Source organism: Hakea prostrata, chromosome 8 (assembly GCF_041222555.1).
Source record: "Hakea prostrata isolate BN-2017 chromosome 8, UWA_Hpros_2, whole genome shotgun sequence".
In the NCBI taxonomy this organism is placed as follows: domain Eukaryota; kingdom Viridiplantae; phylum Streptophyta; class Magnoliopsida; order Proteales; family Proteaceae; genus Hakea; species Hakea prostrata.
In genome coordinates this window covers 5,329,232-5,344,566 of record NC_142607.1, presented here as the reverse complement: position 1 = coordinate 5,344,566, position 15,335 = coordinate 5,329,232, and the positions used below count along the sequence as shown (strand labels likewise).

Sequence of the window (15,335 nt, the reverse complement as noted above, 5' to 3'; positions counted from 1 at the left end):
TCCAAATACTCCAATAAATAATCAATTAAATAATCAATGATCAAAAAGAGTATGAGTTCAGCCGAAACAATCAAAAGAATTAAATAATCTTCTTTCCAGTATCTTTCTCTAAAGCTAAAGCTAGAAAATGTTTCTCATGTTTAAACAAGGGCAACAATATTCAAAAACTTGAACCATTACAACAAAGCCTTTAGGAGAACCGACTCTTGGCTATCCAATCTAGCACCGCACGTCTCTTCCAATTTGAATTTTCTACCTTGTGTTTAAAACGCATTCATCACAGAATAGAATGAGGTTATTAATGCATGATTAAATACATTTCAACCCTTAATGAGTTTCCTAGTTTGAAAAATGGAATATCTTTCGTATATGCTCATGGAAAATATATCCCCAGAATATGGTTGAATCACTACGAAATCAAGCCCCTACGGTTCAAGTGGGTTTTCCCAACCCGAAACAGTATAACATAGAAGGAAAAATAATAAACCAGAGCTGGAAAGAAGCCAAACATTTGATAAGCATGGTCTAACCAGGATCAGATGTGAATCGAATCAGAATATTCCTCACATACAGATGAGAAATGGTAAGTTTTTGCATGGGAAATAAAATGGAAATAGAGCAAAAGGGAATTGAATACAGATATCAAAATTAAGGTTTGTCTTCTATAAATAAAACACAAATCAGTCACTAGCTAGCACCATCTGCAAACCAAGTACCCAGGAGGAGAATAATGGTGAACAGCATGAAGAAGTTTGTTGTCTTCTCTCTCATGATTGCCTTGTTCTTGTCAAGGCCTTCATGTCTTGTACAAGGTAGATTACAGGTGATCATCATCAACGACTTGGGTCCTGGTCCTACAATGGGTCTGCATCTCCATTGCAAATCGAAAGACGATGATCTTGGAGAGCAGCTAAAGTGGTATGGCGAAGAGTTCAGTTGGAGTTTCAATATAAACTTCAGTTTGACAACGCTGTTCTGGTGCAATTTTTACTGGGGAAACAATGTGCGAGGGGGTTGTAAAGTCTTTACAGCATGGGATATGTCTGACAAATCAAATCTTCATTTCAAAAAGGTGAAGCAAGATGGCATATACACAAGCTTATTTAGAGATGGTCCTTATACGAGGTTCTACTCATGGCCAAATGCTACAGCATTATGAGTTATATATATTTGATGTCTCAGAAACTATTCTGCTTTTGATCGAATAAATTCTTCATCCTGTTACTTGTTATTGGTGTTGCTGAACTAGCTTCTAACAGAAATCATATGTTTATTCTGTCTTTTAATGTCTTGAAACAAATGGAGTTAGATCTCAGCAGTGTAGGAGTCAATATTCATGTTGGGTTTGATTTGGGTTTTCTTTTACAATGCAAGATCATCAAATGATGAATTATTTACAAAAACTAAACAAACATAAGACTTCTCTTCCAAATGGGTTCTTCCTCTTAGAAAATACACCAGATTAATATATCACCCACATCCCAAGATTCTAGTCTAATGTAAACAAATTGAATTTTCAGTTAATGAACCGGTTAATCAACCTGGGGAAACCACTGATGGATGACTAAACAAGCAAGCGAAACCCCAATTCACTTGAATAGGGAAGTCATCCCAATGAGGTAGGTATTGATATTTAAAATATAATATTCCATTCCCTTACAATAAACCGACAATATATAAGAACATCAAATAATGATTTTGGGCCCAACACCAATTGTGATATCTTGGCCCCGGTCACAAGGATACTGACATGCCTAAAGTGTTGAGGAAGTCAAAATGAAATTGAATAATAAAATGAAATGAAGATGAACCCCATATCCGTAATTTAGGTCGACCCAGAATTTCGTTTGTGTGCCTATATACAATGAATAGACTGAACTAAAAGTGAGGAAATGGTGACTATAATTTTCTTAACCCGAAAGTACCAAAAATTGGATCACCAAGTAGATCCCATGTAAGAAATTGAAGTGGGCTTACAAGCATGTAAGTGGAAGCCTGAAATTAAAAACCCATTACCCAAGGATATATTAAATAGTATATATATAGTATATATTATGTATATAGTAGATACAGTATCTATTGGTTTCCAGTGATGTTTCTAATAATGGCTCGAGCAAAGTGAAGGTAGAAGACGAGTGAAGGAAGAAGACAGGTGACGGTATAATCCCTTCACCCATCTATATGATTGTTGATAACAATAGTTATAGGGGTATTTTAATCATATCATATTTAGCGTTACTTCAGTCATTTTAGATTTAAATTTTCAATGAAGTTAATGATTGAAGACGGTGTTAGTTGGTTTGGAACATAGACATAATTTATTCCACTAACAAAAGTTTAGGTCTCACTAAGAGGATCCACAAATAAATTTTTCTAACTTATGTTTTTCCTTTTGATAAAAGGTCATTTGTTTTAAAGCAAAAGAAAATAATGTTACTAAAATGCACAGGTTCTAAGGAGTTTCAGTATTATGAATACAAAAAAAGATGATATAAAAGGAAAATTAAGAGAGAGGAGATAGAATTTGGATAACATAGAAGAGATAGGAACGGGAGAAAGAGAAGAGAAAAGGAGAAGAGGATAAGAGGAGCTAGTTTTGGATCCATGAAAGTTATTCTCCTTGAGTACAACCAAGGTCCGACATGTTGCTCCATGTCGCCGTGTTGGACCCTGGCGACACGGCGAAAAATCGAACCCCTGTTTCGATGAAAAATCGAACCCTTGTTTCGAAGGGTATTTCAGATCATTTTGACCTGAAATTTGACATGTAACCTAATTTGAGATCAATAAACACATTGGGAGTGCTATTTTGACTTAAAACATCACCTAACCTAAAGTTTATAATTGGCACATGTCCGGCTATATGCGGGCAAACTGAAAGTTTGGAAAATTCATATAAACTAATGTAAATATGCAAAGAGAACACAAATACACAATTAGTAAAGAGATCTACTAAAGTTTACAATTCATTATACAATTATGTTGAGTATGACTCATGCTTCAAATGAAAGACTGTTATATATTCAAGATGTAGCGATATATCGCCGACACAGGGCGATATATCGCCTACACAGGGCGATATATCGCCTACACAGGGCGATATATCGCCGACATATTTAAATATCGTGTCGCTGGGGGGAGTCGTGTCGCCCCCCAGCGACACGGCGACATATCGCCGACACAATGAACCATGGGTACAACTATGTCCATATTCTCTTTAGTTTTGTTTATTATTCTCCCATGTTATAATTCAAGAAACCATGTGTAAAATTGATTTGTGAGATATGATAGTAACCATGTTAGATTCCTATCGAAATCTGAAGGTACATATGTTAAAAGTATGTGCTGATAGTAAGCAGCTTGGTCCGCTTAAGCAAGGTTCCGGTATCGAAACCTTGTGGATGCAAAAAATCCCCGCTGGGAGACTCACCCACCATAGCCAGGTGTGCGACCCGGGTCGAACACCGGATTAGTCAGGGCAAAGCCTTGGAAACCGGGGTTGGCAACCCAAAAAAAAAAAAGTATGTGCTGATTTAGCTTAGGTTATACAGATTATGAGGATAAGGGTTGTTGTGCAAAACCCTAATTGAATTTCGAAAGATTACTCGAAATTAGGCAATCCAGACTAGGAACCCCTCCATTCCATATTCAAAATTGGGAAATTCGGGCATAATTAGGTCTAGTGATTCTCTATAAACAAAAGCCCTAAATTTGGGAATACGATATGGACCAAAACTTTTAAAGTAAGAATGTACAATGAAACGAGTAATTCTACAATAAGATATAGTAACATTGTTCAATCATTGAATTAGGTACTAACCAGATTGTGAACAATTTATAGGAAGAAAGAATATGCTCTAGAGAAACAGGTAATTAAGTTCTTACCCCTAACTATATGCATAATTGGGTAGCATTGAACCTCTTGTGATGTATGACTTTATGCTAAGATGATTAGTTTTAATAAATACGTACTTATGATGCAAGAAAGTAAATGACATGTTTGTGTGTATGATATGGAGATGACATGACATAGTTATGTTTATGGAATGGGAAAGGGTATGAGTATGTTTATAAAAGGGAAATTGCATAGTTACATGAAATAAAGTGACATGGATATGATAATGGTATGACATGTTTATAATATGGTTATGCTAATAGAACGGTAATGACACTATTATGTTTATAGACTAGAAGTAATATGAATCTATCGAGGAACCTTGAAAAGTACCTCATGTAATATGCACCTAGGACTAAAGAGTAAAGAATGGGATTGGATGATTGTAGCACTACCTCAGAGCTAAAAACCAATTGTGAAATGAAAGAGGAAAATCAACCCTAATAAAGCAAAGGAACTTAAACTCTCCTTTGTGTGACGGTGATACATTCTGATACATCAAGAGGGCATATTGTTGCCACGAGATACATTATGGCTTGAGTTGCTTAAGGAAACTTGTAAGGGCAGTTGGTAGGAGGAAGAGGTGAGTGAATGATGTGGAAAGTCTCAACCCCTTTTTAGTATGACGACAATTCATTCTAATACAAGAAGAGAATGCTTATGCAATCAGATCCATTCCGGCATAAACCAAGATAAAGGAATTCATGCATGAAAGAAGGATAAGAAGAAGAAGACAATTATCAGTTCAAAAAGTATAGATACTTCTTTTCACCCTTCCTATCAGGGTGCCATGTAAAATGTACGGCTCACATCAAGAACCAGAAAATAAGAAAAATGAATGATAGGGACAAGAAGCTTACATTCAATCGCATTAGAAATACTCCTACTTGTATCGTTCTATATTATTCTTCTCATAAACTAGACTCCCGTTGTAATTAATGTCTTTCATATGGTTCTTGCTACTATATGTATGATTTAGGTATGCTTTTACTTGCTGAGCTAAAATGCTCATTAAGGGGTTGTATGGTAATGATTCTGTGCCAAATTTTCCAATTCGGCACAGAATCCACTTTTTATGCTTCTATGCCAAATTGGGCAAATTTGACATAGAATTTGTACTAAAACTTTGTATGATTGGATATAAATGGGCACGTTTCTTTGGTAAAATTGGCATAGAATCTTGTATGGTATGCACAAAATCATGGTACAAAATGGGCACCCTTTTTTTTTTTAATGAAATAATTAAAAAAAGGTAAATACACATGAGTTGATATACAATTGCTCACATAAAATCATGTGAGATTATAATATTTCAAGTGATTGGTGGGAGTCTAGCTCTTGCTGCCAATTGATTTGCAATTGTCTTCCTTTGCTCTTCCATTTGTCTTGTTTCATTTTGGGTGTTTTCAAGGGGAACATAAAGGTCCATTATGACTTCTTTAGGTATCCAATGTGGGTCTCCAGACTCTTGAAATTTTTTGTTAGCAACTTGCTCGTCGCGGATGTGGTTATGAATAGCACAACAAGCAATGACAATTCTAGCTTGAGTACATAATTTAAACCCGTGACGCATTTTAACCAAAATTGGAAACCTGCTCTTTAGGCACCCAAAACACCTTTCTATAATATTCCTTACCGAAGAGTGCCTGTGGTTGAAAAGTTCAACTGCAATCCTTGGCCCTCAACCTCTCCCCCTAAAATCTCGTAAATGATACCTATTGCCCTTGAATGGTGTCATGAATCCAGTCATAGTCGGGTATCCGGAGTCAACCATATTATACTTACCTACAACAAATTAAGATAATAAAAGTTAGTCCCATCAGTTTAGATCCGATGAAGGGTTAAAAAGAATCGATGAAGTAGTTGTATTAAATTTATCCGGAGGAGGTTGAAAAATTTTTTAACTGGGGTTTGTAATCTCTTGTCAAAAAACTCTGCAATCATTTGCAAAACCTTCCCAGCCAGAATAGACAAACATGAATTTGATGTCAAATGAACACGCACACATGAATTTTGTGTGGTGATTTGTTCCTTCCACGAAATGGTACTTGTCTTTTAGCCCATACCACTACATGCACATGACTATCATCAATTGCACCAGTACAATACTAATACAATGAACATTTTCCAACTCATTAATAGATGTCGATGAAAAACATAGAGTATAAACGTTTAATATTGTATTCCAATAATGAAAACGCGTATCATACCTTAAAGTAAGGAAAGTGTTTTGGATTTGTGAGAATCTCATTTGAAATTGCATCAAGGTTAGGAGGCTCGATGTTTTCTTTGCTTAACATTACAAAAGCATTTAACACTCTCTTGAATACTCTTGTGATTGTCTTTGGCGAACGTTGGAAATCTTCCGCGACATCCCTATATCTAAAGTCACGACCAACTAATCACAAAAATATGCCAAGTTGTTCATCAACATGAATGTACCTAGTATCATCTAACCACCCTTGACGTCGCATTTTAGACTCTAGGCTATAGAACATGTGTTGCTCCATCTTGAATTTCTCGTAGACGCAATCTACATGTCCCTCTAAGATTTCTCTAACACGTTTCGATCCCCGTGAGTTTACTATCTAGTATTGGCTCAGGGACACGGGTCACTTGTGGTTGATCTATCAGTAGCATCTCCGAACCTAAAAACTCCATGAAAATCTCTTCATCTGAATCACTAGATGTATCCATATTATGAATATAGTCCTTGAAAATAATCACATGAATCCTATTCAAATAAAAAAAAGAGATAACACCCATCATTAATTCATAACATTCCATACAATCCATACTTAAGAGTTTATAATCCATACCCTATTAAAAAGATGAACATAATGCATACTATGCAAATCCAAAGTTTTATAATCCAATGGTAACCTATTAAAAAGCACACATAAGTTGCATCCAATGCACATCCAAAGTAGGAGGGTACATACCCTATTTAAAAGCATATAATATCACCCCGAATCCATAGGCATATATAATCCATACAATCCATAACCCAAAAAACAAAAAAAATATATACATCCAAACATTCTTATACAGACCAACTGCATATAATATCATCCTGAAAACACAAATTATTCAAGCTTGAGTAAGGTCACTGGGGTGGTTGGATATTAATGGATAGTGGTAAATATAGAATTCAGAAAAATATGCTTGACTTGGGGGGTGGGAAGATATCAACACTTCTCTAAATGTTGGATCCAACTTCACATGTAAGATTGTCTTGCCTAACGTGGCGGTACCAAATTCATTTTCATAAGAATACTTATGGCATTAGCAATACTGAAATCATTAGTATCACTAGATGTTGCACTTCTTTGAGTTAGATAATTGTCCCACTTTACCAAACTTATTTCTGAGAATGACTGAATTGCACTTGAATTGCTAAATCCTGGGCATGGGCTCTTTTTCTTCCTTCTCTTTGTATTTGGAGTCTTCTTATGCCTTTCAGTAGGAAGGACGGGTCCATTGGATGTACGAAGCTGAGGGATGGGTGACACCTCAAGATTGCCTTTAGAAAAGATGTTAATGTCATCTTCATCTAAGCTGTCATCACCCACATACTCATCATTATCCCTGCTCAAGTCCATTGAAGATTGCAGTGCAATGTCTGGACTAATCGCTTCCTCACCAATAGCATATGTGTCTCCAAAGATCTTACACAATTCTTCCCACTTAGGAAGGCCATGCCTCTTAAACTTAGCCCAACTTGGATTAACCTGTTGTAAATATTGTACAAATAAGTACACATAATCCAATGATCCAACTGTTTAAAATATATTAAAAAATATAGCTCAAATTACTTTGATATGAATTTCTCATAAGGACTCATCATCAACAGTGGCAGTTTTGTTGATAGGGTTGCACCCAAATCTCAAAGTTTCCAGTAACTTTTTTAAACTAGGATATTGCTACCTTACATTGTTAAACTTGTTTGTCAATTGCTTCATTTCAAAATTTAAGTTTGACTTGCTTCTAAATTTCTCCAAAATATTTCTCCACCCAACTTTATTGAATGTGGATGTTGTTCTATTTGAAGCCTTGACCTTTTCAACCATTATTTTTATAAAAAATCTCGTATTCTCTTGGCTCCAACTATTTTTATTATTATTATTTTTTTTTTGCCAAAACTACTAAATTTGATTGGATGACAATGACATTTTGCAAAAGCTACTAAATTCATGCCAATGGAGGAGTAGTAGGATGGTTAGGAACCTGACTTCTTAGTGGAGAGGTCATGGGTTCAACTCCTACCGGCGGCATATGTAATATCCCTATCCCTATATATAAAAAGCGTCTTTGTACCGAAAGAAAAAAAAAAAAAAAACTACTAAATTCATACAAATAATAATGATTAAACCATACAAGTAACTAACAATATAGTAGTATGAACAACAATTACTAAATGGGCTAACATATAATAAAGACATCAAAGCATTTATTATATCAGCTCGCAAAAAGATATAACTAAGCAGATTAACCCAATAGAAATAGAAGTACACCACCTAATACAAATACTCCTATCAGTACATGTTTAATTAACACTACATCCTTCTCTATATTCTCCATACATTTTCATTCCCCTTTTTTGGGACTTCAACAGTTCCCTAACTAGTGGGTCATCTCGTATTGTTTCCATCCCACATGAAGGAGTGGCTGTTGGCATTTCTCCTATTGGTTCACACCATTGAAAAAAACTACATCCCCTTGAAAATGATGCACATCCTTGATATAACCTATTAGGATGTCGGGCTGATGTTGAAATTCTGACTCCAGCCAGGTTCCCACAGCTACAATTTGTATTGTTGAACTTCAGATAAGAACTTCCAACATCGTTCACATTGGATGTTGAGATGCTGATACAAAGAACACAGTGATCCAAGCAGCAAAGAAAGGAAATATTATTACCATAGCTACAACAAGAAGATGAGGGACAACTAAAATTAGTTTATTACCGCTGCCATGAAATATTTGTTTAATTGTTTCACTAAGATCTTATTACATTTTTATTAACCCTTCCTAGAATCTCATTCAACAATTAGAGCCCTTGTGTAAAGAAGTTCTTTATTCAATTATACGAAGCCCCCAATCCCTGCCCAACCCCACAAGAAAAAAAGAAACCATAGGGAAGCTGGAAAGCAGTCTGCTGTTTTGGACAGACTACTTTCCAGCTTCACTACTATTTAAAATATTTTGTTTCTTTTCTTCATTGCTACCTTAATCCCAACCACCCCTTCATGAGAACCATTTAAGCGGCAATGACTGCATAGAAACATGAACAAGCACCTGTTGGTGTGTTCGTTTCAGACTCTCTTATCCGGAGAATCTCTTGGGCTTATCTCTTGGCCTTATTTGTTCGGTGATTTGTTGTGAATAGAACTTTGGTCGTTCTTGATGACTGGTCTCCATAACTATCCATTATGAGCAAACTGCTCTTTAAATATACCTATCCGGCTCATCAGATTGGATGTTGGTCGGCCCAACTTAGATATTCGATCCTTAATAGATACCAACTCTGGCCCATGGCGAGCTTTATAGCCAATAGGCACGACAAACTAAGCTAGAACCTAGATACCCTAGTAACCTTAGGTTACATTTTCTTTTGGGAGTCCGGATTGCCTACTACTCCCCCGGCATCTTTTAAGGAAAAATTACATGATTAACTAGTTTTAGGTTTCTCTTTACAAAAGTAACCACCCAAGGTTTCTTTAACAAAACTAAACAAAAACTAGTTTCTTTTACCACAAAATTGGCTTCCTACTAGTAGTCCAAATCTTTAAATTTTTATTATTACTTGGATATTGACACCTGTTGTGTGTAGATGAGTTTTCATCCCTAAGTTTATATAGATATAGGACTGTACTGCACTATCATTTATTATTGAAATCTATTCACTTTAGTCTTTCACTTGAGATTGATTATCACTTCGTTCGTGACTCAATTGCTTCCAAGCAATTGGTTGTTTGCTATAATTCTACCATTGATCATGTTGCGGATATCTTCACTAAAAGACTTCCCAAGCAACAGTTTCTTCTTCTTCATGACAAGCTCAGGGTTACAAACTCCCTCCGCTTGCACACAAACTTAACGCGTTCATGGTTTACCTCATGCCTTTGGGCTTCATTCGTGAATATAGGAGCTGACAAAGGTGATCCTACAAATCTTTCACTAAGACACCGTTTGTTTGCTGGAATAACGGTAGGTTGAGTAAATGTTTAAAAAAACAAAATTTTCCATGAAATCCCAAAATTATGGTTTGTTTGGTTCATGGGGTGGGAAAGCTGATAGAAAGGTGCGGTGGCATGCTAATTTTTTCACCCCAAGCCTTTTTAAAACCCTACAAAATAAGTGAAATTTTGTAAAAAAATGTAACAATAAAATAGAACTCACATTTAACATTTTTTACAAAATTCTTTCATTTCATTTCCTTCTTGGTGATATAACTCACAATGCAAGCCATTGGATCATGAAATTGGCATGTTGAAGCTCCCAATCTAACATAGATATCTCCTGCATTGCTACAAAACTGACGCACTGCCCACTAATATACATATTGAACCAATCCCTCAAGCCATAGGGCCTAAGTAGTCTATTTTTTCGCTGCTGAGAACATTAACTAGATAAGCAAAAATTTCACGGATTTTGATAACTTATTAATGAAACTTTGCTTTGAATTTATTTTGTCTCTTTGCTTCAGCTATAAGAAGGGTGAAAGCCTTGCTGCTGAGAGCTAAACACCTAAGATTAAGTAACCTAGGTCAGAGAAGTGGAACACCTCCTTCACTTTTCTTCTCTTGTTCAAATATGTGCTGAAGCTGCTGCTGTGTGAACTATTGTTGTCCTCCATTCAATCCTGACCTAGCCTCTACAATCTGATTTGGCCATATCCCTAAGACTTCTAGTTCTGTCCTAGGGTTCGGTCATCCTTCATTTTAGCCTTACATTACACATCAACCTGAAACCAATCCAACCTAGTTGAAACTTGAAACCTCAATATTCAGAAGCTTAACTTAAAAAAAGTTGTAGTGATTGGTATAGCCTTCAAACTGAATTTTAATTGAATCAATTTTCTCTCATTTGTTTCATGTATGAATAGTTTTCTCAACAAGCTAGTCCCTGTGTATGCACAAGAAATGATGATTTGCATCTGTCAATCAAATTCACTAAATTCTAAATTTTTTTTGTAATTCTGCTACTGAGCCTACGTCAGGCCCAAAAAGCGTTCCACTATAACAGAACCATAGGTTACCACTTAGCACGACTGACCCAGCCGCATTCACCAACAATTAACTCTGCAATTATAGACTTAGTACAATCCAGATACAGTTCATCAAATAGAAGAAAGAAACACAAACAGCCTAACCTATCCAAAACAGAATTGCAGGCAGAGATGCCATGTTACAGAGCATCAGACTGATGAACTCTTAGAACCCACCAGACCCTTCAGCAGCACCACCACCACCGAAACCTCTATCCCCACGATAACCGTCACCAAAGCCACCACCGAAACCACCACCACGGGGTGCACTAGGCCTCTCATTAGCAAAACTCACACGAATGTTTCGCCCATCTAGTTCCTGGTAAGATGGTCATTCGGAGTAAGCAAATGCTCTATTGGTAAGCAAATTCACTGTACTGGAAAGTGTTCAAGTAAATCTATTAGTAAATATCCCTTTCTCACACAAACCTGGCCATCCATGGATAATGCTGAGTTGGCAGATTCACTATCAGCAAAGCTGATAAATCCAAACCCTCTTGACCTCCCAGTATCTCTATCCGCAATAACCCTTGCTGCATTATAACACCAAGCGAAAATGAATACATCTCAGCTATTGTCTTAACCTAACCAAGAAATAATCTTCAAACTCAGAAGGATAAAGAACCTACCGGCTATTTAAATTCTTCCGAGGAAAATAAGGAAAAATTTTAAAGGCAAAACCATTTCAGTTTTATTCAGCATGTATGCAATTCTATATACTGTGATTCGACTTATTTAACATGTAACTGACACTAAAACAGAAATAGTTCACCTTCAGTCACGGTACCATGGCTGGAAAATGCTTCTTTAAGAGACTGATCATCAGTTCCAAAACTAAGACCTAACCAAAAAAAGAGTCAACCACCATCAATATCCTATTCCTTTGATCTACGTACATGTTCATTCAGCCAAAAAAAAACACAAACTTCAGTATATACCTCCAATAAAGAGTTTTGTGGAAACAAATCGGACAGCATTCAGCATAGATGTCACTGGAAGTTGCCCATTAGACTTAACAGTTTGTGACATGCTCTGCCTCAGAAGACCCGCAAATCTACTAGACATTGCCATTTTGATTTGTGATTTTTAAAAACCGGTCTTCTCAAGGCTGTAGCAAGAGGAAACTATTTTAACTTCACAACAAAACAGCTAGAGGGCTCCAGAACAGCAGCAGCCATCCAAAGTGCAAAACAGATAAATTGACATGTACCATCACTTTGAGTTTAAAACCAACTTCCAACAAAAGACTTTGAAGCAATTCAACCTCAATGCATTAATCCAATTTGTTTCTAGAGAAAGAACATTTTAGAATCCTCAAGTTGTATTACATGTCAAGAGATTATCATATTCGCCAATAATATATACTTTATGTCTTCAAAAATCAAGTAACAAGAATAAGAAGAAAAGAAAAATGACTCGATTCGACCCATAATAAGAAAAGTTACTGAATATATTATGCCCCAAGAAGGTTCCTCACATAAGCTCAACTCTGTCCGAAGTCAGAAACCAATTCAAACTATTCAAAGCAGAAGTTACACATCCCTCATCTGTGCCAGACCGAAGAGAAAAGGGGGGGTTTTTGGGTGCAACAAGATGCTCCAAACTCAGTGTCACAGCATGAGTCTGCTTTGTCTTTCTATTCCAAGGGCATAATGGCACCAAATCACAATGCACATATACATTATCAATCCAGTTTCAAACTCCTATGTTATACAAAATAGAGAGACATATCTCTAAGCACATTTCTGTTTATTACATCTTCCCAATCCTTCCAGAACCAAACAAACATATACCCAAACATAAAAGGGACACCCATGAAAAACTCTCTCTCTCATACACGACCAAATCCACCACCCAAAATAATGAGAGGGGGAAAGGAACTGCTCACAGTATTAAGCAAACAATTGTCCAGCCGCTTCAAAACCAAAATAACAAACATAGCTGCATATGAGTGAGAAGGACCAAACTAATTAAAACGCACAATCGGTTGCAGGGTTTCCCCTTAAATATGTAGAACCATACTAAAATCATGATCAGATGTTGCGGTCAATCCGTTGAAGCCGCAAGTGCAACAAATGTGATCAGACAATCTAACTATGAGATTAAATTTATAGGAGCTCCGCGAGGTTAACATGAATATCTAATTCAGGAAGAATATACAAGAAAAAATAAACAGCATTAAGTAAATAAAATTAAAACAAAAAAAAACAACAGAGTGATAACATGCATTCAAACCATACAAGGAGCTTAAGGAATCAAATTTTGGGAACAAGAATAGGGAAATCTAAATCAAACTATAAACGAACAACAGAAAGATATAATATCTGAAGAATACACAAAAAACGCGTCGTCTATATGTTTTCAGAGAGAAATTCACTCGTAAAACAAGCAGAGCAACGTGGCTGTACCTCTGAAACTTGGAAACTCCTAATGGGAGGAGGGAGAGGGCTTATGGGGTTTTAGATCAGACGGAGAAATGAAAGCCGCTAGGGTTTAAGCAGTTCCACGACTTTACTACTTGGCTGGCTGGTAGTGCATCAAAACATACGAAATAATAAAAAATAACAATAATTACTGTTGCCCACCATACTATCGTTTAATTACTTATCAAATCCTACACTTTATGAATTTGCTATTGTCTCCTTCACTTCTAACGGGTTTTTTTTTTCCTTTGGTAAACCACACTTTATTAAGACAAAGTACGGTTACAACTGCCCAACTCCTGGACAACAAATCCAGGAGCCAGAGAAAGCTCACAGGTCAGAAGAAAGACCACCATGGGCCAAAGCATCCGCAACCAAATTAAAGGAGCGGGAAATCCAAGAAAAAGAAACAACAAGGGGGGCATAGAAAGAGCTAAAATCTCATTCGCAATAGGGGAGATAGAAAGGATATCAGAGCCACCAGCTTGCAACATAGAGATGGCTAACAAGGAGTCCGATTCTAGCATCACAAACTTGTAACCAGATTGAATTGCAAATAGAAGGCCCTCTTTCATAGCTTCTAGTTCACCTTTTATAGCCGAACACATCCTACTAAAATCAGAAATTGCAAAGAGAATAAACCCATTATGATCACGCCCAACAAAACCAATGCCACCCATAAGCTGACCATCACAAAAAGCGACATCCAAATTGATTTTAATCCAGCCCACATTCAGGCCCACACTTCTAACTGTGTTAAGTGTCTGTTAAGTGGTAGTACATAAAATCCATTTTATCCTTCATTCATAAATCTGATTTTGACTTCTTTTAAGAGATAGATGAAGAAGTGAAGAGATACTCTCTTCACCCACCTTCTTCAACCGAATGTGAATCAGCCCTAATCCCCCTATGGCGCTGCTACTATGATGCTCAATGATGGGTTCAGTCCACTTTGTAGGATTTTCTGAGATCCATTAGTAAAGTTGTTAATAGAAGGAGATTGACAGAAGAAAAAGGATCAAACATTAAACAAAATAGAAATTTGTAAAGTCACCAATAAACCTTGATCAACATCAGGAGAAAGGTCATTGGTTTTCCATTCTTCGTTTTTTTAATCGATTTTTTTATACATTTGCATAATGTTCTGATCATGAAAAGGTAGATAACCAGCCATTAAAACGAACAAAATCATTCCCCATGACCAAATACTCAATAGCATTGTGAGCCAGAGCTTCAACGGCTACATATGCAGAGGTTCCACAGAAGGTATGTAACAATATGTCCTGCCTAATCTGATCTGATACCACGCTAAGGCGGATTTTTGTTGGCGCCTGCGCGGATATCCCTCCGCGCAGGCCCTAGGGTGCTCCACGTGTTCTCAAAATCGAGGAGCGGTTGAGATGTATTGAATGAAATTTTATATTTTAAAAGTCTTAAATAATTACAATTTGTTGCCTAGGATTTTCTTAATTTACAAACTCAACCCAGATTTCTTCAAATCGAACAAAATCCTAAACTTCGCTTCAAATGAAATCTCATATTCTTCAGGTACTCTTTTGCTTTGGACCGTCCTTCTCCTTTTCGCTTTGCACTACGAAGACGTCTAAAACTCTTTGAAGTCGTCCTTCTTTGAGTACTCCCAATCTTTCCGTCCCAACATTTAACTAGAAACCCTACTTGCGTCCAAATCCTAAGTAAAACCAAAAAACAAACATCAGGTAATTTATCTTGGTTGAGATGAAATCAA

General features: G+C 36.5%; 3 protein-coding genes across 3 annotated transcripts; 1 reads left to right on the top strand and 2 right to left on the bottom strand.

Annotated features, from left to right (window-relative positions):
- Nucleotides 1–730: 730 nt before the first annotated feature.
- Nucleotides 731–1,159, top strand: LOC149006451 (S-protein homolog 29-like). Its single transcript, XM_089165439.1, has one exon. The coding sequence runs from the start codon at nt 731–733 to the stop codon at nt 1,157–1,159; it is 429 nt and encodes a 142-aa protein (XP_089021565.1).
- A 5,975-nt stretch (nt 1,160–7,134) lies between these two features.
- On the bottom strand, nt 7,135–7,965 carry LOC149006450 (uncharacterized). The gene is made up of 2 exons (XM_089165437.1): nt 7,828–7,965; nt 7,135–7,626 (listed from the first exon to the last, which is right to left on the bottom strand). The coding sequence occupies exons 1-2, from the start codon at nt 7,963–7,965 to the stop codon at nt 7,135–7,137; spliced, it is 630 nt and encodes a 209-aa protein (XP_089021563.1).
- Nucleotides 7,966–10,924: 2,959 nt separating this feature from the next.
- Nucleotides 10,925–13,675, bottom strand: LOC149006449 (glycine-rich RNA-binding protein 4, mitochondrial-like). Its single transcript, XM_089165921.1, has 5 exons — nt 13,574–13,675; nt 12,104–12,273; nt 11,938–12,006; nt 11,595–11,698; nt 10,925–11,484 (listed from the first exon to the last, which is right to left on the bottom strand). Exons 2-5 carry the CDS (start codon nt 12,234–12,236, stop codon nt 11,332–11,334), a joined length of 459 nt encoding a protein of 152 aa, XP_089022047.1. The 5' UTR covers nt 12,237–12,273; nt 13,574–13,675; the 3' UTR covers nt 10,925–11,331.
- Nucleotides 13,676–15,335: the final 1,660 nt, after the last annotated feature.